We start from the raw sequence: 24,766 nt of genomic DNA on the forward strand, positions 1-24,766 counted from the left end.
TCACACCACTCCAGCTGGCGCTTGGCATTGCGCATGGTGATCTTCGGCTTGTGTGCGGCTGCTCAGCCATGGAAACCCATTTTATCAAGCTCTCGACGAACAGTGCTTGTGCTGATGTTGCTTCCAGAGTCAGTTTGGAACTCAGTAGTGAGTGTTGCAACCGACGACAGAGGATTACTCCGCGCTACAGCACTCGGCGGTCCCGTTCTATGAGCTTGTGTGGCCTACCACTTCGCGACTGAGCTGTTGTTGCTCCAAGACTTTTCCACATCACAATAGGGGCATTCCATGTCAAGTGTACACACCCTCCTGACACTAATACCTCATTTTCTCCCCATATGTTGGTCATTTATTCACTTGGGTGAAAAAACTCAAAATACCAACTTTTAGACCTGTGGGCCCATCGGGACCCATTTTAGGGGCCCCCCAAATTTGGGCACCCCAGGCTGCCCCACAATCTTCCAGAGGCCATATCACAGGTTGTAGTGGTCCGATTTGGCTGTTCTTGGTATCAAAATGCTCGTAAAAGCGAGATGTTTCGAGTACTATCACTCCGAAACAGTAATTCAAAAAGTTATAGTTTGGGGCACCCTTTGACCTTAGGCCCCCGCTCCCCAGCCAAACCGATGGTCCCAATTTTTTTTTTTCGTGTGAGAATACCCCTTCATATACTCCAACACCTCAGCATGAATGAAAATGGGATCTCAATGGGTTCAAGTGTGATGATGGTTTTATTGTTCGGGGACTCGGGTGCTGGACACACAATACGCCACAATACATAGCACAATATTTGAACACAAGATTTCCAATACACTACATCAGTATATCGTACATACATTTTCCACATGCACATGCAGGAACTGGAAGCGATACTAGTATGAGTAAGAGTTTTTCCTAGCATATTATAGTCAAGATTTTTTGCCAACCAATGTTTTATTTGACAGCTGTGTTTCTTTTTTACTGATTGTGTAGGTTCTACCTGTAGCAGTTTTTGGTTCTACGGAAAGAAGTATATCAGAAATGTCTAAAATGCAGTGATCTTCAATGTCAGGAAAAAAGAAACTATTTGCGGGTCCGTTTGGATGAAGAAAATTCACTTTCACTTCATGAGTGTCCTGAAAGGCTTCCATGATGCAGGCAAGCCACCATTTTCCATCATAGTGCACTGTGACATAACCTGAGAGTTTCCCGTTAAAAGTTGGTGTAGGTTTTGAAATAGCTGACTCGATACGGTGTTCCTCGCTAAAGGCGCTGTCACACCTTGACGATTTAGCCAGCAATGGCAACGTATAAAAATGTATGTAAAACGTTGGCGTACGCTGAAATTTTGATGTTTTTTTTAAGTTTTGGTCGTATTCATAACGTGTTGGTCGTATGCATAACATATTAGTAATGGGCGCAGAACGTTTCGTTGTCTTATAGATAACTTGTACCAACGAATGCTTAGCCTGTTGTCGGCGTTCACAACCTATGCCCAATGATAGTTTAACTTAGGCATAGCGCGCTGCATGTATCGCCGACGAACTCATGGCGTAGCCTGTTAAAAACCTGCCGCACGCCGATTTAAATCATAACCGCCTGAAAATTGAAAGTGTCAACCACGCAGTCACACCTTGCCGATTTAGCCAGCGTATGCCGACCTATGAAAAATGTGTCAAACGCTGGCACACGTCGAATACGGTATGGATAAGTTGTGTATACGTTAAGAGCACGCTGAAAAACGATGAAGTATGCTGTCATATTTTGTGGTACGTTTCGTACGTCGTGAAATTTCAAGCATGCTGAAAATTTTACGACTTACTCGCCGTATGGCTCACACGTTCCGCTACGCTGGGAATAAGTTGTAGGCACGATATGCGATCGTTGACACACGTCGACACAAGTTCCTTGTAAGTTACTCATAAGTCGAAACGCGTCGAGGTAATGTTTACCATACCCGAAACTTATTTTCTTTTTTTCTCCTTGGCTCTGTGAAGGTACGTGACGAAATATCTGAAGTTGTTGTTGTTGTTGTTTTTTTTTTTTTAGACTATCACGAATTTTAAAATATATTCGGACATTTGCTTTTAAGTTTCGACGTCGACGTGACAATATCCTCAAACAGAAAATATTCACAGAGGAGGAACCATGAATAAGACATGAGCAAACTGAGGAGGGAATCGGACGTGACGTGACGGCACGTGACGAAATATCGGAAGTTATTGTTTTTTTTTGTTGTTTTTTTAAAACGCTGCCAATACGCCATTATACGGTAGCTGTAAATTAGAAACACGTTCAGTAAGTTCTGTGGTCGTCCGGAAGATGTCAATCAAATACGTCAATATGCCTTGAAGGTACGTTACACATAGGTTCAAAGCACGTTACTCATCGGTTAGAAATAAGTTTTGGGTACGCTAAGCATTACCTCGACGTGTTTCGACTTATGAGTAACTTACAAGTAACGTGTGTCAACGATCGCATAACGTGCCTCGACGTGTGTCAACGATCGTGTAATGTGCCTACAACATGTTACTCATAGGTTATAAATAAGTTTCGGGTACGCTAATCATTACCTCGATGTGTTTCGACTTATGAGTAACTTCTGTCGACGTGTCAACGATCGCATAACGTGCCTACAACTTATGGCCAGCGTAGCGGAACGTGTGAGTCATACGCTGGCATACGTGGTAAAATTTCAAGAATGCTAAAATTTGAGGACAACCGCAAAGTACAACGATGAAACCCAGCGTACTACAACGTATGGCAGTGTTTTTCAGCGTGCTCTTAACGTCGATAAAACTTACCCATAACGTATTCGACGTGTGCCAGTGTTTTCGACAAATTTTTCAAAAGTCGGCATACGCTGGCTAAATCGTCAAGGTGTGACAGCGCCTTAAGGCTGAATTCGCGTACTTGAAGAGCAGTTTCAGAAATAGGGATGAAAGCATGAAGTTTTTGAGTTCCACCTCTAGTTTTGGCCATTTTTTAACCTTTCTTCCAGATTTCGTTCTTCCTCGTCATACACCTCTTGGGTCCCGTAACCGAACTTCATTTCATTCAAACCATTTTCAGCAAAGGCGAAAAGATCTTTTGGAGAAATAATTTGACTGTCGTAAGGTCTACGCAGACTCTCACGTGTTGCTTCTCGTTTGACTGTACCTCCCACGCCATCTGAAGGGCCCTTGCCATGACTTGTGGCAAAAGAATGCCATTCTGCGTCAATACCACACTCTGATTTGTGACGACATAGGTTTATGAAGGCTTTCCAATTATTTTATTGGTCAGCGCAACCGTCTGAGAAATAGTAAAGTTTCTTTACATTTCTAAAGCTAGATTTCAAGTGTTCAATGAGCATTCTTTGGAAGAGGTGGACTGAGACAACGTCGTGAGTATTGCATTCTGATATAATCGTGAACGAATCGTGGTTTAATTTGCCATCGTCCGATTTAAAATTGTAAATCCAGGGGTGAGTTGTCGCTTGAGAGCAGTTCCAATGGAATCCTTGGGCCGCATCCTGTACGACAAATGAATAGTTCTCTGAGAAGTCTCCAATAATGAAAAAATTCTCCTTCACTGATTTCGTCTTTCTTATTTTTCAGAAGCTGAGATTGGGCCTTGGCAATGAAGTCGTGTCTCACCAATTTCACCACGCATTCACAGAATTGATTAATGAATTCTTCCAAAGGCAGGACCATGGAGCTCGGTTCTGATCTGTTGGTGGATGTCCACCGTTTAAACTGAATTTCATCAATATCCTCCAGTTCATAAGCACTCAGTAGCTCGGTTTTGAAGTCTTCAATTGATGGGCAACTTTCCCAAGTTCTGAAATAACATTCCGGTTGTGCTGGGTTACAAACTATGTGTGCTATCACATGATGATAGCTAGGAAGTTTGGCTCTCTCTGGCATTTTGGAACCAAACATCATGAGTTTCACATTTTGATGTGTCATACATGCACATACACTGTGTGTACCGCCTGAACCGGCCAGGACACACTCTGCGGAACGGAGCATGGCGAACTTCGCGAATCTAACTTTCAAGATAGGGTTCTTCTCTTTGAATTTCTGGAACAGCTCCTTCAGATTGTTTAGTACCAGGCACTTTTGAATTTTGTCTTTTCCATGTTCATTCCTGACCACCACACAGTCCTTTTTTTCCCGGCATTATTCGGCTGACTTCATCACTTCGGTAAGATTCGGTTGCGGCGGATTTCACTTCGTCAGGCAATATTTTACCGTTTGGGATTTGGAGACGATAGCATCCCATTTTCTTTCTCTAAATTTTTGGCTTGCACATCCTTTCTTTGGGAGCACCTGAATTCACTCATCATCCCTCTGATGCTCATATTCCTAGCAAATATTGTCAGTTATACGTATTTCCTCTGAACGGCTCGAAACAACGTATTTTTCTTTCAGGTTTTGATCACCTCTGGCATGCAGTTTTCATCACATTTTGATGCTGTATTTTTTTGTTTTCTCCACAGTGCTTGGTCCAGCAACTAGTTATGATTTCTTTCGCACAGAAGCTTCCACTTTACTTTGCTTTTCAGGAACGTACCCTGGGTTTCTTTCTGCCTTTCGTTTGTCGAATGGGCTTTCGCCTATCATCGATAACGACTGGTTTAATAGGTCAACTTCTGATTCTCGCTCAAAAACCTCCTCGTCCTCATCTGTCGAAATTGATTCTGCAATGCCTTCGATAGTACCTTCTGATGATAATTTTGAACTGGTCGAAGATGATTCTTCAATACGCTCTTGTGACAACTGAGTTTTTTTTTTTTCTGCACGAAGTACAAAGTCTGTCATCTTTTTTCACCTTTGAAGAAAATTTCATCAACATATCTTTTGACACATTGCGAAGATCTTTTCGTTGTTTCGTTTTATGGCAGCTGAACGTATTGCAACAGTATTTTCGGAACTCCTTTCGATCTTCAGTCGCCATGCTTACTGCAAAATGTGCAAAAACTGAGATTAGCCCATTTATAACTTAATTCGATGATGGTTATACAAAAATGTACACTTAAAAATCAATAGACACAATAGGCAGAATAATTTTTCCCAAATGATGCTATATATATATATATATATATATATATATATATATATATATATATATATATATATATATATATATATATATATATATATATATATATATAATAGTCCAGAGATGATGATTGTCAATTTCAGACATAAAGTCGCCTGCCAGCAGGTGACATCATTGGAACGATGACGGCAAACGTCGCCCAATGTCGAATCAAGAATTAGTGATATGTGGACTCCGAACAATAAAACCATCATCACACTTGAACCCATTGAGATCCCATTTTCATTTATGCTGAGGTGTTGGAGTATATGAAGGGGTATTCTCACACGAATAAATCTGGATCATCGGTTTGGCTGGGGGGCAGGGGCCCAAGGTCAAAGGGTACCCCAAGCTATAACTTTTAGAATCACTGTTTTGGAGTGATTTTACTTTACGCGACTCGAAAGATCTCGCTTTTACGAGCATTTTGATACCAAGATCAGCCAAATCGGACCACTGCAACCTGTGATATGGCCACTGGAAGATTGTGGGTCAACCGGGGGTGTCCAAATTTAGGGGGGGGGCTAAAATGGGCCCCCAGGTCTGAAAATTGACACAATGTTTTACCGTGGATACAAACACTTGCACAAAAAAAAAGAGTGAAATCTGAGACGATGTGTCAATTTTGCTGAAAAATGTGTACACTTGACATGGAACGCCCCAATAACAGCACTTACAGTTGACCGCGGCAGCTCTAGCAGGGCAGAAATTTGACAAACTTTTGTTAGAAAAGTGGTGGTGGTGCCATGTTGATGGTGCCACGTTGATGGTGCCATCTATGATGGACGATGGTGCCACGTTGATAGTCACTGAGCTCTTCAGTATGGGCCTTCCATCTGCCAATGTTTTTCTATGGAAATTGCATGCCAGTGCCATCTCATGAACCATCTCTGATGTGGAGAAGTTTGTGATCATGTGACATCGCCTTTGCCTTCGCATGCTCGATGTCCCAACAGCACCAGTTTTTAGTCGATGTTGGCTTGAACTTGCCATGACTAGTACCTTGAACCACAAGAAATGCAGATATTTTTGACATTTCTATTATACAAGGGAAATTGGTTAAAACACTCAGCCATACTCACGGCTTAGTGCCCCAAGATGAGCATTGTGAACTGAATGAGCGGAAGAAAGAGAGGTCACTGATCTGATTGCAAATATCAAAATTCACTGAAATAAATAATAAACAGCTCACCAATTCAAACTTTGCATCAAATTGAGACAAGCTTGTTCATCATCATCATCATCCTCATCCTCATCAACCAGTTCGGTAATGTCTGTGTTCTCGTCATTAGAAGGCTCTGATCTGTATGCGTGTGGCCTTATTCCCATGTCCTCCAACATTTCCTATCTGAAGCTGAGGTCGGTGTCTTCTTTGGTAGAGGGTTCAAACTCGAGTCTAATACGCATCCATCATCATTCAAATTTTCCACCCTCGAAGATGTGTCATGAGACGTCATCTTCCGAACTGAGTCGAGTCATAGGTTAGGCTTGTCGATGTTGGCCTGAGATGACGTTACGTGCCAGAGGGCAATTTCTCTGCAGCCCATGATAAAAATCTCGTTTTTATTGTCCTAATGATGTAAACTGAAACGTATTCAAAACATTTATAAAGGTTCATGCATCTCTATATAATGCTATCACTTTAATATGAATTACAAGAACATAAGTAGGCAATGGACAAGCCCAGGTTTTAAAATTTTAATTAATATATGACATTTTAATCAAGATTCTTTCACCATGAGCTGGGGGTTCAGACGGTGACACCAACACCCAAACTGGTTTAAAAATCATGCATGGTTACGGTCTTTATAGTCCAGCAGCGTAGTCTGATATTTCAGATCAATTGTTCAAATTTGCATTTTGCACCAATTTTGGTGCTTTTATACAAATTTGAACAATTGGTTTGCTATGCTGCAGTACTATTACAATTATGCATTTTGTTTTGTTTTATTTATAATTGTGAATTTTTATTTTTTGTTTAAATTATTCATTTTATTTCATTTATAATTATTTTTTTTGTTTATAATCATGCATTTTGTTTTGTGTATAATTGTGCATTGTATTTTGTTTTGTTTATAATCGTGCAGTTTCTTTTGTTTATAATCGTGCATTTTGTTTATAATTGTGCATATTGTTTTGTTTATAATCATGCATTTGCTTTGTTTATAATAGTGCATTGCATTTTGTTTTGTTTATAATCATGCATTTTCTTTTGTTTATAATTGTGCATTTTGTTTTGTTTATAATCGTGCAGTTTGTTTTGGTTATAATTGTGCATTTTGTTTTGTTTATAATCGTGCATTTTGTTTTGTTTATAATCATGCAATTTGTTTTGTTTATAATCATGCATTTGCTTTGTTTATAATAGTGCATTGCATTTTGTTTTGTTTATAATCATGCATTTTCTTTTGTTTATAATTGTGCATTTTGTTTTGTTTATAATCATGCAGTTTGTTTTGTTTATAATCATGCATTTGCTTTGTTTATAATAGTGCATTGCATTTTGTTTTGTTTATAATTGTGCATTTTGTTTTGTTTATAATTGTGCATTTTGTTTTGTTTATAATCGTGCAGTTTGTTTTGGTTATAATTGTGCATTTTTTTTGTTTATAATCCTGCATTTTGTTTTGTTTATAATTGTGCATTGCATTTTGTTTTGTTTATAATCGTGCATTTTGTTTTGTTTATAATCGTGCAGTTTGTTTTGGTTATAATTGTGCATTTTGTTTTGTTTATAATCCTGCATTTTGTTTTGTTTATAATTGTGCATTGCATTTTGTTTTGTTTATAATCGTGCATTTTGTTTTGTTTATAATCATGCAGTTTGTTTTGTTTATAATCATGCATTTTGTTTATAATCATGCAGTTTGTTTTGTTTATAATCATGCAGTTTGTTTTGTTTATAATCATGCAGTTTGTTTTGTTTATAATCATGCATTTGCTTTGTTTATAATAGTGCATTGCATTTTGTTTTGTTTATAATCATGCATTTTGTTTTGTTTATAATTGTGCATTTTGTTTTGTTTATAATCGTGCAGTTTGTTTTGGTTATAATTGTGCATTTTGTTTTGTTTATAATCGTGCATTTTGTTTTGTTTATAATCATGCAGTTTGTTTTGTTTATAATCATGCATTTGCTTTGTTTATAATAGTGCATTGCATTTTGTTTTGTTTATAATTGTGCATTTTGTTTTGTCTATAATTGTGCATTTTGTTTTGTTTATAATCGTGCAGTTTGTTTTGGTTATAATTGTGCATTTTGTTTTGTTTATAATCCTGCATTTTGTTTTGTTTATAATTGTGCATTGCATTTTGTTTTGTTTATAATCGTGCAGTTTGTTTTGGTTATAATTGTGCATTTTGTTTTGTTTATAATCCTGCATTTTGTTTTGTTTATAATTGTGCATTGCATTTTGTTTTGTTTATAATCATGCAGTTTGTTTTGTTTATAATCATGCATTTGCTTTGTTTATAATAGTGCATTGCATTTTGTTTTGTTTATAATCATGCATTTTCTTTTGTTTATAATTGTGCATTTTGTTTTGTTTATAATCATGCAGTTTGTTTTGTTTATAATCATGCATTTGCTTTGTTTATAATAGTGCATTTTGTTTTGTTTTTAATTGTGCATTTTGTTTTGTTTTTAATTGTGCATTTTGTTTTGTTTATAATTGTGCATTTTGTTTTGTTTATAATCGTGCATTTTGTTTTGTTTATAATCCTGCATTTTGTTTTGTTTATAATCCTGCATTTTGTTTTGTTTATAATTGTGCATTGCATTTTGTTTTGTTTATAATCGTGCATTTTGTTTTGTTTATAATCTTGCAGTTTGCTTTGTTTATAATTGTGCATTGAATTTTGTTTTGTTTATAATCGTGCAGTTTTGTTTTGCTTATAATCATGCATTTTGTTTTGTTTATAATTGTGCATTGCATTTTTTTGTTTATAGTCGGGCATTTTGTTTTGTTTATAATCATGCATTTTGTTTTGTTTATAATTGTGCATTGCATTTTGTTTTGTTTATAATTGTGCATTGCATTTTGTTTTGTTTATAATCGTGAATTTTGTTTTGTTTATAATCGTGAATTTTGTTTTGTTTATAATCGTGCAGTTTGTTTTGTTTATAATCGTGCATTTTTTTGTTTATAATTGTACATTTTGTTTTGTTTATAATCATGCAGTTTGTTTTGTTTATAATCATGCATTTGTTTTGTTTATAATAGTGCATTGCATTTTGTTTAGTTTATAATCATGCATTTTCTTTTGTTTATAATCGTGCAGTTTGTTTTGTTTATAATCATGCATTTTGTTTTGTTTATAATAGTGCATTGCATTATGTTTTGTTTATAATCGTGCAGTTTGTTTTGTTTATAATTGTGCATTTTGTTTTGTTTATAATCATGCGTTTTGTTAATAATTGTGAATTGCATTTCATTTTCTTTATAAGTATGTTTTGTTTTGTTTATAAATATGTTTTGTTTTGTTTTATGATCATGCTATTTTTTTTTCTATGTCATATCAAAATACTTGTTCCTTGATTTCTGCCCTCACATTTTTCATCTAGCTACATGGCATATCGTAACTTCATGGTGGATACTTATAGATTATCACCCCAAGAGTATCTTGGAAGTACAGCCTGCCGCAGAAGCTTAGCTGGAGACATTACTTCCATTATCAGGTCAGACTGGTTCTTTTTATTCTTTTCTCTGATTTGTGTTCCTGAGCAGTAAAACACAGAGCCATTTCAAGTGTTAATCCTTTCATTTTCCACATAATTATTTAATGTTCTGTTTCTCTTAATTTGTTAATTTATTTTCACTTGTCTTCTCATTCTTGTGTTTGTCATGACCTGTTTACTTTGTGGGAAAGCAAGTATCACCACCCCACTAACACCACCACCACATTCTGCACAGGGTGCATGCCCTGCTTGAGCAATGGGGTATCATCAACTACCAGGTAGAGCCCGAGACACGTGGACCAGGCCAAGGAACACCACCTCCCACTGCTCACTTCCACATCCTCAGTAATTCTCTTGGCTCGAATTTAGTGCCATACCAGCCTCGTTCACCGCAGGTCCTGCTTCTTGGCCCCTTGTGGTTACACCACTCTTCTTTCTCTTCTCTTTGTTTTTTTTTTCCATGCTTTTTACCTGTAGGACCCTTGTTTGCTGTGTTGATTGAGCACCCATGTTCACCCTTCTCACGTCAATCTCATGTAATGGATTCTTATTTGCCTGCCTCCTTTCATTCTTCATCCTTCAGGCTCCTGCATCACAATTGATGCTTCATTTTCCAGAGCGAATTAAGGAACGTGGAACTGAGGGTCAGGTGGCTTATGGTCTCCGTACAGAACTCTACACCAAGCGCAATGTCTCTGCCAAGGTCTCACTTCATCCCTTGTTCTTTGAGTTTTCTTACCCTGAAGCCCACTCGGTTTGGTTTGGAATTTTCCTCCTATTCTGGTGTCTAATGTTTTAAAATCCCCTCATTTTTGAGACATCTATCGAAAACGTTTTTTTTCATTTCAATGAAATGTGACATTTGTAGATACAGTTGAAAATATGTATCAGAAGGAGAACTGAAAACAAAATTTAAGAGGGGTAGGGGGGAAGAAAAAATCTCATAAAGAATCTCAAACTTCCATTTTCAAATCAACAAACACCAAGCTCCTTTCTCTTGCTATTTAAATCCTACAGTCTTCTCTCAGGAAGATGGAGTCATGGGAATTTGATAACTAATATTCTGCCTTTTGCTCATGAGCTTGGGACATTGTTAATCTAGTCTCGATGGCCATTAACGTCCCGAAGGCAGAAGCAACAAGTAGAGATACATTAAAAGCACACCTCCCCATGCCAACTAAATAAACAACATATCCTCCAATGCACGACATTGACAGGCACTTTCGGTGCCCGGCATTGCCATCGTGCAGCACATGGAAGATGACATTGGGAGTGGTGTACAATAATTGACTAATTGTGTAATTAAAATAAGATGATGTAATCGTAAAATAATAAATTTATTAATAAATTGGTTAATAGCATACCTAATCCACCAGTTTTATCCAAATCTGTAGCTTTTTGAAAATTAAGCAATTGATTGAAAAAATAATTAACAAATTAAAAAATACCTTTTATAGCCAAATCACTTGGTCAATGTTGTGTCCAAATATCAGCTTCCTCACTCAAAAGGTGCCTGAGATATTTCCCAGATGAGAAAGAAAATAAATAAGTAATTAATAAATCGATAATAATCAATCAATTGATTAACCATAAAATAAAAAGATCATTTTTGCCAAAGCTCTTGTTCACTATTGTCCCCAAATTTCAGCTTCCTCGCTCAAAGAGTGGCTGAGATATCGCTCAGATAAACAAGAAAACAAACGGAGTGAAACCCGAGTATGCCCTTTTGGTGCGTGTCATCGTTGGGCGTGAAGCGTTCGGCACCTGATGATGATGTTCATGCAGTGCCTGGCGATGGAATATGGAGGGGTGGAGTACAATGATTGCTTTTTAGTGGGAATAGAACCTAGTGGTGTCCATATCCTCTCTGAGTGTAGCTGAGGTTTGGGTGATGGAGTTTTTTTTTGGGGGGGGGGGATTTCGAAGGCTTTTGTGGAGTTATTTCATTTTGTGAATGTTGAAAACTTGATGGTTTATTATCTTTCAGAGTAAAGCGGCTGCAAGTGCATCCCGAGATTGGACAGACCACGAGACCTTATTACTGCTTGAGGTACAATCAAACTCTTGCTTAGCGAAAGCTTTGTAAGTTTTTCTTCTTTTGTGTTTAAAAAAAAAAAAAAAAACTTGTTTCAGATCAGTCTGAATTTTTGTCGTTGTAGAAACAGACCATCCTGAAGTCATGGAATATACACAATTTGTATTGAGAGTGCATAACAACACTATGTGCAGCCATAATGTATTTTACGGCCTTCATGAGCCCCAATTACACCCTTGACAATGTCTGCTATTAGTTTTTGATTGGATGAGGTGGAATTTTCCACACATCCTCATAAAGTGCATCACATAGGTCTTTAAAATTTTGTGGTTATTGTCGAGTCCTTAATTATTGTTTCAGCACATCCCACAAACGAACATCAATGTTAAACAAACTTGAAAACTTCAATGTTAAACAACCTGTGTACCTGGACTCATCGCTCTGGAAAACCTGTTTTCACATTTTGAGGCTCCAATATACTCCTTAATTGCACCACGCCATTTCAACTCATTGATTTCATCTGGCTGATCAAAGGCTCGTGTGGAACTGCTCTTCCGTGGTATCCCATTGAATGCAAGGCTGAACAATCCTGTAATGGTGCTTACTTGATTACTTTGATGACAATGATTTTTCAGGATGACAATGCTTACTTCGCATTGACTCTCCAAACCCTTTTGTCACATCATGGTGGTTTTATGTGATGAAAGAGTCGCATTGGAACATTCTTTTTAACAATCGTTCTCGATGGTCTGTCGGATGAATGGTCAAGTTTTGTTGCCGACACGTTAATTCAGCCCACCATGGATTTTGGAATTTTGGAGTCCTGATAGAGGCACCCGATGACAATGATTATTGTTTCTTTTTAGGAAATCCATTAATTCCTTCACCTTGGCACAATATTATCTGAAATTGAGCAATGAGACTGAAATCAAAAACAGCATAATTGGTTGGGAAACATTCAAGGTAATGAAAATCAGTCTTGCATATGAAAAGTGTCCCTTGACTTTTGCTAAGATAAGTGTATCGTAATGAGATCAGGGCCGTCTCTCTGGACATATGTCGTGCTTTTGATAAAGTCTGGCACCCTCCCTGCCTTACTCTCCAAATTCTCTGCCAATTGCATCCAAAGCCAACTGCACACATGGCTTACGGACTTCTACTCTCGTAGCCAACGTGTGGCTCTCAACGGAATCCTTTTTTCTCCTCTCCCTGTCAAGGATGGAGTGCCTCAAGGCAGTGTTCTGGGCCCAGTCTGAGTCCTGATCTTCATAAATGATCTCTCTGACTTTCTGGAAAACCCTCTTTATCTATTTGCTGAGGACTCCATCCCTCATCCTTTAGACAGGCAGACTGCAACCTCTTCCCTCTCTTCATACTTTGACAAAATCACAAGCTGGTCAAATGCTTGGAATATGTCTTTCAATCCTGACAAATTTCACACTCACTATCTCTCTCCATAAGGACTGTCTGGCAACCCCCCCCCCCACCCTTCAGGCCCTGTCACACCTTGACGATTTTGCCAACGTATGCCTGACGTGCAAAATTGGGCTAATACGCTGGCACACGTCGAATACGTTATGGGTAAGTTTGTATGCGTTAAGAGCATGCTGGCATACGTCGTAGTATGCTGGCAAATGTCGGATTTCGCCGAACTGTTAGAGAACTGTGTCTGCGGACATCCTCCTGCAGTTGGGTTACTTTTTTATCAGGAGGTTAGTGGCAGGATTTGCACTCCGGCCACCGTAAAACCCTTCATTCCGCAAATAAAAACGCAAAAAAATCTGAAAACCCACTCCGTGGGAGTACCTCCTGTGCAGCTTCCCTTCGCAGGGCAGCTCACTGGATGACGGGATTGGGGCAAAGCCTTCGGGACCCCCAATCTTTGATGATAGGAGGGAAACCACGGGGTAACATCCCTGGGTCAGATTGCGGGAGAGTGTGTCGGAGTGGTGCTGAGGTGTCGTCCACCAGACGGCGGTCTCCTTGGGTTAACCTGAGGCGGTCCCTTCGGGTGGGTGCCTGGAATGTTCTATCCCTAAGAGAGGATGATCACCTGTTTCTGTTATCATCTGAGCTCAAGCGTTTGGACATCGGGATTGCAGCTCTCTCTGAGGTTCGGAGACCGGATTGCGGCGAGATAATGGTGGGTGGTTACACCGACTATTGGTCTGGTCACTCTGATGGTTACCATACCCAAGGAGTTGCTGTAGCTGTGTCCAATAAACTGACCCCAATGATAATTGAGGTAACACCGGTCAATGAGCGTATTATGAGATTAAGGATTCGTCACTCCTTAGGTGTCATTTCCCTGGTCTCTGTTTATGCTCCGACTGAGGAGAGTGATCTCACCGTGAAGGAAGCATTCTACGCCACGTTCGAGTCTGTGGTTGATCAGTGCCCCAGACGAGATACATTTTTAGTCTTGGGGGATTTCAATGCATCGACTGGAACTGATAGGGATGGTTATGAGGTGTGTGTTGGTCCCCATGGGTCAGGAACTATGAACCAGAATAGCACTAAGTTCCTTGACTTTGCAAGAAGTCATGGACTTAGGGTGGTTGGTTCATGGTTTCAGCGCCCACAAGCTCATCGCTGGACTTGGTATTCCAACGCTGGCAGTGTGGCAGAGATTGACCATGTCCTCATTGATGGTCGTTGGAGTATGATCCAGAACTGCAGGGTCTACCGGAGTGCTCAGTTCCTCAATACTGACCACAGGCTTGTTGAAGCAACTCTAAAGCTGCACCTTAAATCCTGGAGAATGGTACTATCCCAGCCTAGGCTGGATGTTGGCAAGCTCAGGGATGAGAGAGTAGCTGAGGAGTTTGCGAACAGTCTGAGTGGACACTTGGGGGGTCTGTGTGCTTTGGGGGGTCCTGAAGAGTTGTGGAGTGCCTTCAAGACCACCGTCCTTGATGTTGCCAGTGGATGTCTTAGAACTCACCGCAGGGCAAAGAAGAATTTTGTCTCAAGGGACACTGAACACCATTGACCAGAGTCGCAGGGCCAGGCTGAATGGCAGAGCTGAGCTGTTCAGGGAGCTGAGGCGTAAAACTGTACGTGCACTGAGGGTGGACAAGGAGGCCTATGTGCGAGGAATCTGTGAGGGGGTAGAGCATCACCTGTGGACAGGTGATTCTCGTCCCGCTTACAGGGGAATTCGCGCATTGCGTTCATCCAAGCCCATTGCTCGGAGCACTGCAGTTAGAGCAGAGAGTGGTAGGCTCTTGACAGAGGAGTCTGAAGTGAAGGCCCGCTGGGCCGGTTACTTTGAGCGGTTGTACCAGGCTGATCCCCCAGCTGTCGAGTTGGACGTCAAGGGTGTTACAATCCCTGTTGCTGACCCTCGAATCAACTGTGGTCCACCTTCGCTTGTGGAAACACGGGCTGCGGTGAACCAGTTGAAACGGGGCAAAGCTCCAGGGATCTGTGGCATCCATGCTGAACTTCTCAAGGCTGGTGGAAATGCTGTACTCGTGTCGTTGCATGCAGTTCTGTGCTCTGCCTGGAACACAGGCGTCATCCCAACTGATTGGAAGAGGGGCCGCGTTGTTCCTCTCTGGAAAGGGAAGGGTGATCGCCAAGACTGCAACAACTACCGAGGGGTGACGCTGCTCTCAGTGCCGGGCAAGGTCTTTGCTCAGATAATTCTTGATAGGGTTCGCCACCATCTGCTTGAGCACCAGCGTCCAGAGCAGTCAGGCTTTACACCAAAGAGGTCAACGATTGACCGTATCCTTGCTCTTCGTGTCTTCACCGAATGTCGACGAGAGTTTCGGCAGGGGCTGCTTGCAGCCTATGTTGATCTCTGTAAGGTGTTCGATTCAGTGAATCGGGATGTCCTCTGGAGGATTCTTGGTCTTCGTGGGGTGCCACCAAAACGGATCGATCTGATGTCTGAACTCTACTCTGGTACTGAGAGTGCTGTGAAGTGTGGTGGTACCATCTCTGACTTATTTCCAGTTGTTACTGGAGTTTGTCAGGGGTGTGTACTGGCCCCCACACTTTTCAGCACTTGTATGGACTGGATTTTAGGGAGGATGTCGGAGAGATCAAGCTGCGGTGCATCGTTTGGGAATGTCAAGATCTCGGACCTTGATTTTGCAGATGATGCAGTCATCTTTGCGGAGACTTTAGACATCCTTTTGGGGGCCCTCGAGGTGCTGAATGAGGAGTCGGAGCCGCTGGGATTACGGGTTTCTTGGGTCAAAACTAAGATCCAGGCTTTCGGTGACATCTTGGATGCTGCTGTCCTGTCTGTTTGTGGTGAGGATGTTGAGGTCGTGGAGAGATTCACTTACCTTGGCAGTGATATTCATGTCTCTGCTGGCTGCGAGTCAGAGGTCAATAGACGTCTGGGTCGGGCTTGGGGAATCATGGATTCACTGGATCATGGGGTGTGGCGCTGCCGGTACCTGTGCGGGAGGACGAAAGTCCGAGTCTTCAGGTCCTTGGTACCTCCAGTCTTGCTCTGTGGATGCGAGAATTGGACTCTGACCAAGGATCTGAGACGGAGACTTAATTCCTTTGGTACCAGGTCACTTCGGAGAATCCTTGGCTATCGCTGGTCGGATTTTGTGTCCAACGAGCGGTTGCTGAGAGAGACTCGGATGAGATTTGTTACCTGCATAATCCGTGAGCGTCAGTTGCGGCTGTATGGACACGTGGCTCGTTTTCCTGACGCTGATCCTGCTCACCAGATTCTCACCAGAGTCTCATGAGTGGAGGAGGCCAGTGGGCTGACCGCGTGCCTCGTGGTTGCAGCAGGTTGACCATCATCTCAAGGAGATGGGGATGGGCCTGGCATGAGCCTGGGGGATGGCCAGACGGAGGCCCCTGGAGTACCGGCGGAAAGTAGACGCAGCGACGCGCTGTTCTGGCACATGCTCCCATACCTGACCTGACCTGACAGACAAATTTTCCATGCTTGAAATTTCCCGACGTATGCCAGCGTATGACTCAAACATTCCGCATAACGCTGGCATAAGTTGTCGGCACGTTACGCGATCGTTGACACACGTTACTTGTAAGTTACTCATAAGTCGAAACACGTCGAGGTAATGTTTAACGTACCCGAAACTTATTTCTAACCTATGAGTAACGTGTTGCAGGCACGTTACGCGATCGTTGACACACGACACACGTTACTTGTAAGTTACTCATAAGTCAAACACGTCAATGTAATGGTTAGCGTTAGTGTTCCAGACTCCCTGTTTTTTGGGGTTTTTTAATTTTTTTTTTATTCCGTATGACGGTGATGTTGACACTTCGATTTCTAGTGCGGTTATAATATAATATAATTAAAAGGCTGCCGCTCAACGATTTAAATCATAACTGTCATACCGAAGAAAAAAAAACCAAAAAAAAAAAACCAGGGAGTCTGGAACACTGACGCTAACCATTACCTTGATGTGTTTTGACTTATGAGTAACATAAAGTAACGTGTGTGGACGATCGCGTAGCGTGCCGACAACTTATGCCAGCGTAGGCGGAATGTGTGTCATACATCGAGAAATTTTCAACATGCTGAAAATTTCTCGACGTACTCTGCGTACAATGACGTATGCCAGCGTACTACGACGTATGCCAGCGTGCTCTTAACGCATACAAACTTACCCATAACGTATTCGACGTGTGCCAGCATTCGTTGGTATACGTTATCTCTATGTGATTTAAAACGTTCTGTGTACGTTACTAATACGTTATGCATACGTCCAACACGTTATTGTACGCCCAAAAATTAAAAAAACATCAATAGTTCAGCGTTTTACATACATTTTGATACGTTGCCATACGCTGGCTAAAACGTCAAGGTGTGACAGCGGCTTTCCCCAACCCAACCTTTTTTAAGCAATCCTCAGCTGTTCAGACTCCTGGGTCTCACTTTCAGCCACGATCTTTCTTGGGCAAACTACATTTCAATGTTTGCCTTCAAAGCCATCTGCCGACTCCGAGCATCCTCCGTCGTACAAAGTCCTTCGTAGCTTACCTGAACTCTTATCCACCTATAAAGCCTTCATCCGCTGCTTGATGGAGTACTGCTCTCCCCTCTGGGCTGGCTCACCTGCCTCACATCATGGAAATCAAGGCCTTCAAAATTATTGGAATCTCCCATGATAAAGCTGAGTCTTTGGGCCAACCACGTCATCATTGCAGACAGGTCGGTGGTCTCTCTCTCTCTTTTACCATCCCTTTTCTGGTCTTTGCACCCTCTGTGCTTTGCACCTCATCACACCCTCTAGGATTCTGCAGGGAACATACGGTCCACCATCAAAACTACCTAAATCCAGGATCACTGCTCAACTCCACTCATTCATTCCCCTTTTTTCTGCCTGTGGAACCAACTTTCACATTCTCTTCAATGTCATTCTTCCCTCCAGGTTTTCAGACAGCTGTTTCAACACCATCTTAGATCATCCCCAATCCAAAATCATGATCTTTTCTACCCTTGTTACCCCCCTCCCCCCCCCAACCACCCTAATCCCTCTTCCTTCTAAATTTCTAGTTTTCCCTCCTTGAAGTTTCCCTCTGTATCCATCTTGTCCACCCCATGCATTATCATGTTCACCCCATGCATTCTCTCCTGCCCCCAATTCCTCCCCACACCCACTGTTTGTCGAAGTTTGCCTCTGTGTTGGCCTTTGACCCTCTCTCTACTGTTCCTTTTGTCATGTTGTGTCCTGATCCGTTCAGTGTACTAGTACTAGCTCTTCCATGAGCCTTGACTATTTCTACAAAAAAACCCAACCTTTTCATGATAAGTAATGTTTGTTTCTCAAATATTGCCGAATTTCACGTAAAGGAGTTAAGGATTCAAACCTTCCCAGTTGCAAAATGTTTCATTTCCCAGGTGTTTCTGTTTGTTGACCCAAGGCATTGGAGCTGTACAAAGATGACTGGAACAAGGTGTCGGAGCATGTGGGAACCCGCACTCAGGATGAGTGCATCCTGCACTTCCTACGTTTACCCATCGAGGACCCATACTTGGATGAGGGTTCTGGCGGTTCTTTTGGTGCGTCGGCAAATATCAGTGCGGGAGGTGTCTCTTGCTACAGTGAAAGTCCATCTTTCCAGCCATTTCCTTTTGGCCGATCGGGGAACCCAGTCATGAGTACCGTGGCGTTCCTAGCTGCAGTCGTGGACCCCAGGGTGGCCTCAGCTGCTGCTTGTGCTGCTCTCCGTAAGTCTTGTGTGTGTGCCTTTTCGAATGTATATTTTTATTTTATTTATATTGAAATATTTAAATGTGAGTCTCAGGCTCACTGAAGAACTTGTACATACAAGATTTGCAGTCTGAGGACAGGGGAGACCATGCACATACTGTATACATAAAATACTAAAAGAGTGGTAGATGGATTAACTGCCACAGAGCTATAATTGGGGATTTGAACTTGGGATCATGAATGAGCGATGTGCTAAGATGGGAATGCTTAATAAACACTGATACCTCTATTTATTTGTTCACATTCATGAGATCTATAGGCTTAAAAAAAAAACTCAGAAAATGGATTCCTAAATGAAGTCCCCTTGTCCTTTGTTACAAAAATCTTTTGACTTTTGACCAACCAAACCAACATGTCATAAAGAAAAATCATTGTCATCGTTTCATAGTTTCTGGCATGATATGCATATTTAACTCCACCGCCAATGATAGACAGAGGTTATGTTTTCACTCTTGTTTGTCTGTGTACAGGATATCTCAAAAAGTTGTTTATGGATTCGGACAAAATTTGCTGGAGAGGTTGGTTGCGTGACGAGGACAAAATGATTAGATTTTGGTGAAGATTCGGATCCGGATACGAGAATTTTTTAAATGATTCTTCATGATTGAGAGATAGGGCCAAAAAAACGATATATCGCACGACATCTCAAAAAGTTGTAGACGCATTTGGACGAAACTTGGTGGACATGTTTGGGTGTGCAACAAGGAAGAATCGATTCAATTTTGGTGAAGCTGCAAATCCGAATCTGGATGTGAATGAGAAGTTTTTAATTTTATAAGTGATGCTTCTCCATTAAATGAGAGATGGGGGACAAAAAACGACATATGGCACGATATTTCAAAAAGTTGTGGATGAGTTGTGACAAAACTCCATGGATTAATTGGTTCGGTGACGACAACAAGCCGATTCGATTTTTGTTCAGGTCCAGATCCGGATCCGGCCTGTCGGTGGGATACAAAACGTAAACTGTTCAGCCTGGTGGAGGTGTGTGTGCTTTCTACCGAGTGCCATTCCAGTGACGTATGTAATTTGTCTTAGCAAAGGGGTCGATCTACATATTCTGTTCACAAAAGGGAATATGGGGGTGGAAGAGGTTTGGGGGTGATGTCGAAGGAAATTTAAATTGAGAAATGGGGATAAGTGCTCAGGTAAGGGAGAACAAGGATGTGGGAAAAATGAGAATGGAAATATTACTCCACCTGTTTAGCAATATATTTTTTTTTCTTCTCTCCAGATTTCTAAAATGCATATCTTTTTGGCCAATATGTTGACCTACTTTTGCATTCATCGTCTTTGATGAGTATGTGTAACTTTTCTCAATGGGACCCTGGTCCTTCTTGTTTAAACTTCCTTAGCTGCCTCATTCGTCGCGATAAACGGTCAGCTTTAATTTGAAGATCCCATCAGATTATGCCGTTTTCCTTCACGACATGATATTGCTTCTTGCTGTGACTACGGAGTGCAGCTCGAGTTGATAAAATAACCACGTTGAGTGTTGAGTCAGACTGCGATTGATCGATCTAGAACAGCTTGCACCTATTGGATAGAATGGGAAGGCCAACGCAAAGGTGATAACGATATTAAAATAATGCTGCAGGAAAAAAAAAAAGAATATCCAAACGAGCAGAGTTGAGACACGTTGATCGCAAAGCTCTGTGCAAAACTTAGCGATTCTAACTGCTCATATTGTCAAGTTATTCTGGAGCAGACGCGTTTATCAAGAGACAGACAGACAGAATGATTTTCAAAGGTCAGGTGATGTCTATTCAGATCAATAGCAGCCATGACCAAGGAGCAGAAACAGCTGACATTAACCAGGGAAAGAAAGTCAGTCAAGCCCATACCATAAAATTACATTCATCGTAAAATAAAACACGAATACCCAAAACAACACATTCTAAAACTGCATTGGGTACTAAAACTGCAAGTGGTGAATAGAATGGAAGAAATTTTCTCTTTGCTTACTGGGAACATGCATGCAGAAAGTTGGGTCGCTTTTAAAATGTTTGTTTAATACAATGTAGCAAATCAAATCACAGATCAACCATGACTTCTTAGAAGAGAAATAGAATTTCAGGAAGGGATAAGTTAAACATATTGTATACCAATGGCAGGAGTGGAAATAATGACACAGAAGAGCTTGAGGTCAAAGTCCGAGTGGATAGCGAGGAGTACGATATAGTTGCAGTGAATGAGACATGGTTTAAGGAGGAGAGTAACTGGAGGACAGGATTAGGCCAAAAAAAAAATGTTGCATTGGCGTAACCCGCCTGACCCTAAAAATTCCGCCGACCCTACGTTTTTTTGTTTTTTTTTTTTGTTTTTTTGCTATCGAAAAATTTTGCCGACCCTATTTTATTGCTATTTTGTTGTTTTGCTATCGTTTTCAAGTATCTTGTTGATTGCGATCGCAAAAACCCGGAAGTGTTTCGGACAGAACCCGCCGACAAAAAGGGTGGTACTCGAGCCGGGGGAGATTTTGGGAGGGATTTATTAGGAAAAATAAAAAAAAAAAATAAAAAAGGATCCCGACCGACCTACCCTATTTTTCAGTGACCCGTTACGCCAATGCAACATTTTTTTTTTTTTTTGGCCTTAGAAGGTTACAAGGTGTATCGGTGTAAAAGGAAAAAGAGAATAGGAGGAGGAGCAGCAATCTGGGTCAAGGACAGCATTGCATTAAGAGAAAGGGGTGACATTAAGGAAGGAATAAATGTTGAGGATTCTGTATGAGTAGAGATTAGAGATTGTAAAAACAGTAAGGTAGTGGGAGGATGCTTTTGTAAGGCTCCGGGTGTGAAGAAAGAGGAGGAAGGAGGAATAGATGAAGAATTCAAAAGGGCATGTGGTAAGGAAAGGGTATTGATTATGGGGGATTTTAATTTTCAGGGATAGATTGGGTGGAGGAACAGGGAAAAGACAGAGCAGATGAGGATTTCCTAGTTTTATTCCAAGATTGCTTTTTTAACCCAGTTTGTAGATAAGCCCACGAGGGGGAGTGCAGTGTCCGACCTCCTTTTAAGTAACGATCCCAATATGGTGGAGGAGGTGGATGTTGGGGAGCATTTAGGAGCAAGTGACCATAACATTGTGTGTGCAAAGATTCTGTTATGGGTTAGAGTTCAGAATTGTAGAGTAAGGCTGCTAGATTTCAGGAATGCAAACCTTGAGCGTATGAGGAGAGAATTGGGTGATGTAGATTGGGAGGCTCCAACAACAGGACAATCAGCATCAGAGAAATGGGAAACCTTCAAGGACCAAATGTGTAGAGTGCAGAGTAAGTACATTCCAATGAGGTGGAAAACAAGAAACAGAAAGAGCTGTTAGGGTGGTTGAGCAGTGAGATAAGGAATGTTATTAAGCAGAAGCAAAAGGTATTTATTAGGTTTAAAATAACAGGACTGGAGTTACATTTATATCACTATTGAAGTAAACAGAGGCAAGTTAAAATAACTCATCAATCCAAAAGAGAGAATGAGAAGGACATGGCTAAGAATATTAAACACAAGAGCAAGGCTTTCTTTAAGTATATCAGGGGAAAAGAACAGGTTAGAACCAGTGTGGGCCCATTGAGGAATCACACTGGGAGAGTGGTGAGTGATGAAAGTGAGATGGCAGGCTTATTAAACAGGTATTTTTCTTCAACTTTTACACAAGAACAGTCATGAGCTGAGAGTATCTATCGAGGAGGTGAGGAAGGGCTTTTACAGAAGATCCAGGTTGGAGTGGAGGAAGTAAAGAAACAGCTCGGAAATCCAAGAGTAGATAAGGCTCCGGGTACAGATAATAGTGTTGTGGTTACCAGATTCGCAAACCACCATTCAGGTCCCTTAGGTGAGGTATCTCGGTAAGTGCATGTGTAGTTAGGCCCAAACCCGTTGTCTAGTGGGAATACATGTCATTTATGCGAGCTGCGACTCTTCAGGATAGCCGTTTTTCTTTTACTATCTTTATTTTGGACCAACCGCCATGATCACAACCACAACATCAACCACCGACCACAACCACCGCTTCACCACAACCGCCACGACCTTCACGCACACCTCACAACCGTAGCATCGCCACCGTTCTTGCCCCGCTGTGGGTACCGGTGTTGGACTCATGCAGAACGCGCGTCGAACAGCGTGTACAAAATCACGGATTTTGTGCTTCAAAAACGGATCAAAAACGACACACGCCCACTTTTTGCCGTCCAATCGGTGAGCGAGGGGCGATTTGGCCCCGCCTCCAGAACGATCGATATATGCAAATTTGTGGATCAAGAAGCCTTCACGCCCACTTTTTCTCGGGCCAATGGGGAGCGAGGTGAAAGGTCAAAGGGAGGGGGTCAAAGGCGAAGTTACGGGGGGATAAAAGGACGGTGTTCGTCAGTCAAGAGAGAGTCGCAAACGAGAACGAGAGGGAGTCGAGAACGAGGAGTCGAGAACGAGAAGGAGTCGGAACGGAGGGGACGAGTGTGGAAGACTGGAGCCCGAAGCCTGCAGTGGCTGGAGAAGCTGAAGAGAGTCGGACGAGGGGGTGCTCGCGTCGGTGCCAGGAGCTGCACGCCCGAGGGAGGCCGGCAGCGCGACCTGGCCGAGGTGGAGACGCACACCAGGGATAATAAAGATCCTCTATACCCCGAGCATCAGCAACCCCCTCCTGTTTCCCCCCGCGCTGAGATAGTGCGACCAAGGGGGCCCCGTTCCCACCCCCTGCCAGGCACTGTCCACGAGGCCCGCGGGTTGCGGGGCCATCGCCGCTCCGCGTCTCATCACCAGACGGGTAGGCCCGACCCGGTCTCGGCCTCAGGCCTGCCTCATTCTTGAGGGTATTTCTTTTCCTTGGTTTTGGGTATGTGTTGTCGGCGCCGTCTGTGAAGTAGAATTGTATAAGTGTTGCCGTGTGCTCGGTAGTCGGTATTAGCTCTGCACTGTGTTTTCACTTTTATGTTTGCTTTTTGTGTAAATGGAATTGTGTTTTCTTTTTTGTGTGCATTTGGTGGAATTGTATTTGTGTGCTTCCCGTGTGCCGCGAATAAATGTGCTTTATTGTTGAACTGTTTCCCGCTTCGCTTCGTCTTTTTCCTCCATTGAATCCCCATCTTGCTTCACGTAAAGGGTTGGTAGTGGGCTGAATACGCCCGATAATTAATCGAACCGTCGAGGTCGACGATAACACCGCTCGGTTATTCTGATAGTACGGAACGGGTCGCTTAAGTGGCCCGTGTCCGAAGTCGACCTGCGGCGAGGTGCGATCGCCCGGTCTACCCTCCGCGTGGGTACTTAGGTAGTTCGAATTTGGCGAGCAACCCTATCCCACGTGGGGGCTGATTGGCTCGATCGCGGTGAGACCGAAAGGTCCACCCGTGACTGGTTCCCGGCGTTAGTCCGAGAGGGTCACGACTGGATTGTCCGTCCGGTGGGCGACGTGCCGCGATTCGAGTTACGTGGCCGTCGCACGCCGGCGGGCGCGAAGACCGCAACAATATGCACCCGAGAGTATTGATGGAGGTGGCTGATTAGGTAAGCGAGATGTTAACGGATATTTCCAATAGCTCACTGGAGTCAGGACAGGTACACCATTATTTAAAGGATTGGAGAGTAGCAAATGTAACACCATTATTTAAGAAAGGATCCAGCGAAGAATTGGGAAACTATAGGACCTGTTAGTTTGACTTCAGTTGTGGGGAAGGTGTTTGAGACATTAATTAAAGACCTGATGAGGAACCATTTAAACAAATACAACCTAATTAAAGGGAGTCAGCATGGGTTTACCAAAGGTTGT

General features: G+C 42.0%; 1 protein-coding gene across 5 annotated transcripts in view; it reads left to right on the forward strand.

The window, feature by feature from the left end:
- Positions 1-24,766, forward strand: part of LOC147014255 (SWI/SNF complex subunit SMARCC2-like) — a 134,321-nt gene that overhangs the window by 97,228 nt on the left and 12,327 nt on the right. For all 5 annotated transcript variants that reach the window (XR_015050697.1, XM_085852064.1, XM_085852061.1 and 2 more), the window contains exons 16-20: positions 9,629-9,742; positions 9,978-10,137; positions 10,326-10,445; positions 11,730-11,792; positions 18,651-18,957. Coding sequence is in view for 4 of the 5 variants with exons in the window: in XM_085852064.1 (XP_085708190.1) it covers positions 9,629-9,742; positions 9,978-10,137; positions 10,326-10,445; positions 11,730-11,792; positions 18,651-18,957 (764 nt within the window). In the remaining variant the exon portion in view is untranslated. The remainder of the gene's footprint in view (positions 1-9,628; positions 9,743-9,977; positions 10,138-10,325; positions 10,446-11,729; positions 11,793-18,650; positions 18,958-24,766) is intronic.

The sequence above is a fragment of the Eptatretus burgeri genome, chromosome 13 (genome assembly GCF_056783735.1).
Source record: "Eptatretus burgeri isolate ZD-2024b chromosome 13, Ebu_testis_v1, whole genome shotgun sequence".
Classification (NCBI taxonomy): domain Eukaryota; kingdom Metazoa; phylum Chordata; class Myxini; order Myxiniformes; family Myxinidae; genus Eptatretus; species Eptatretus burgeri.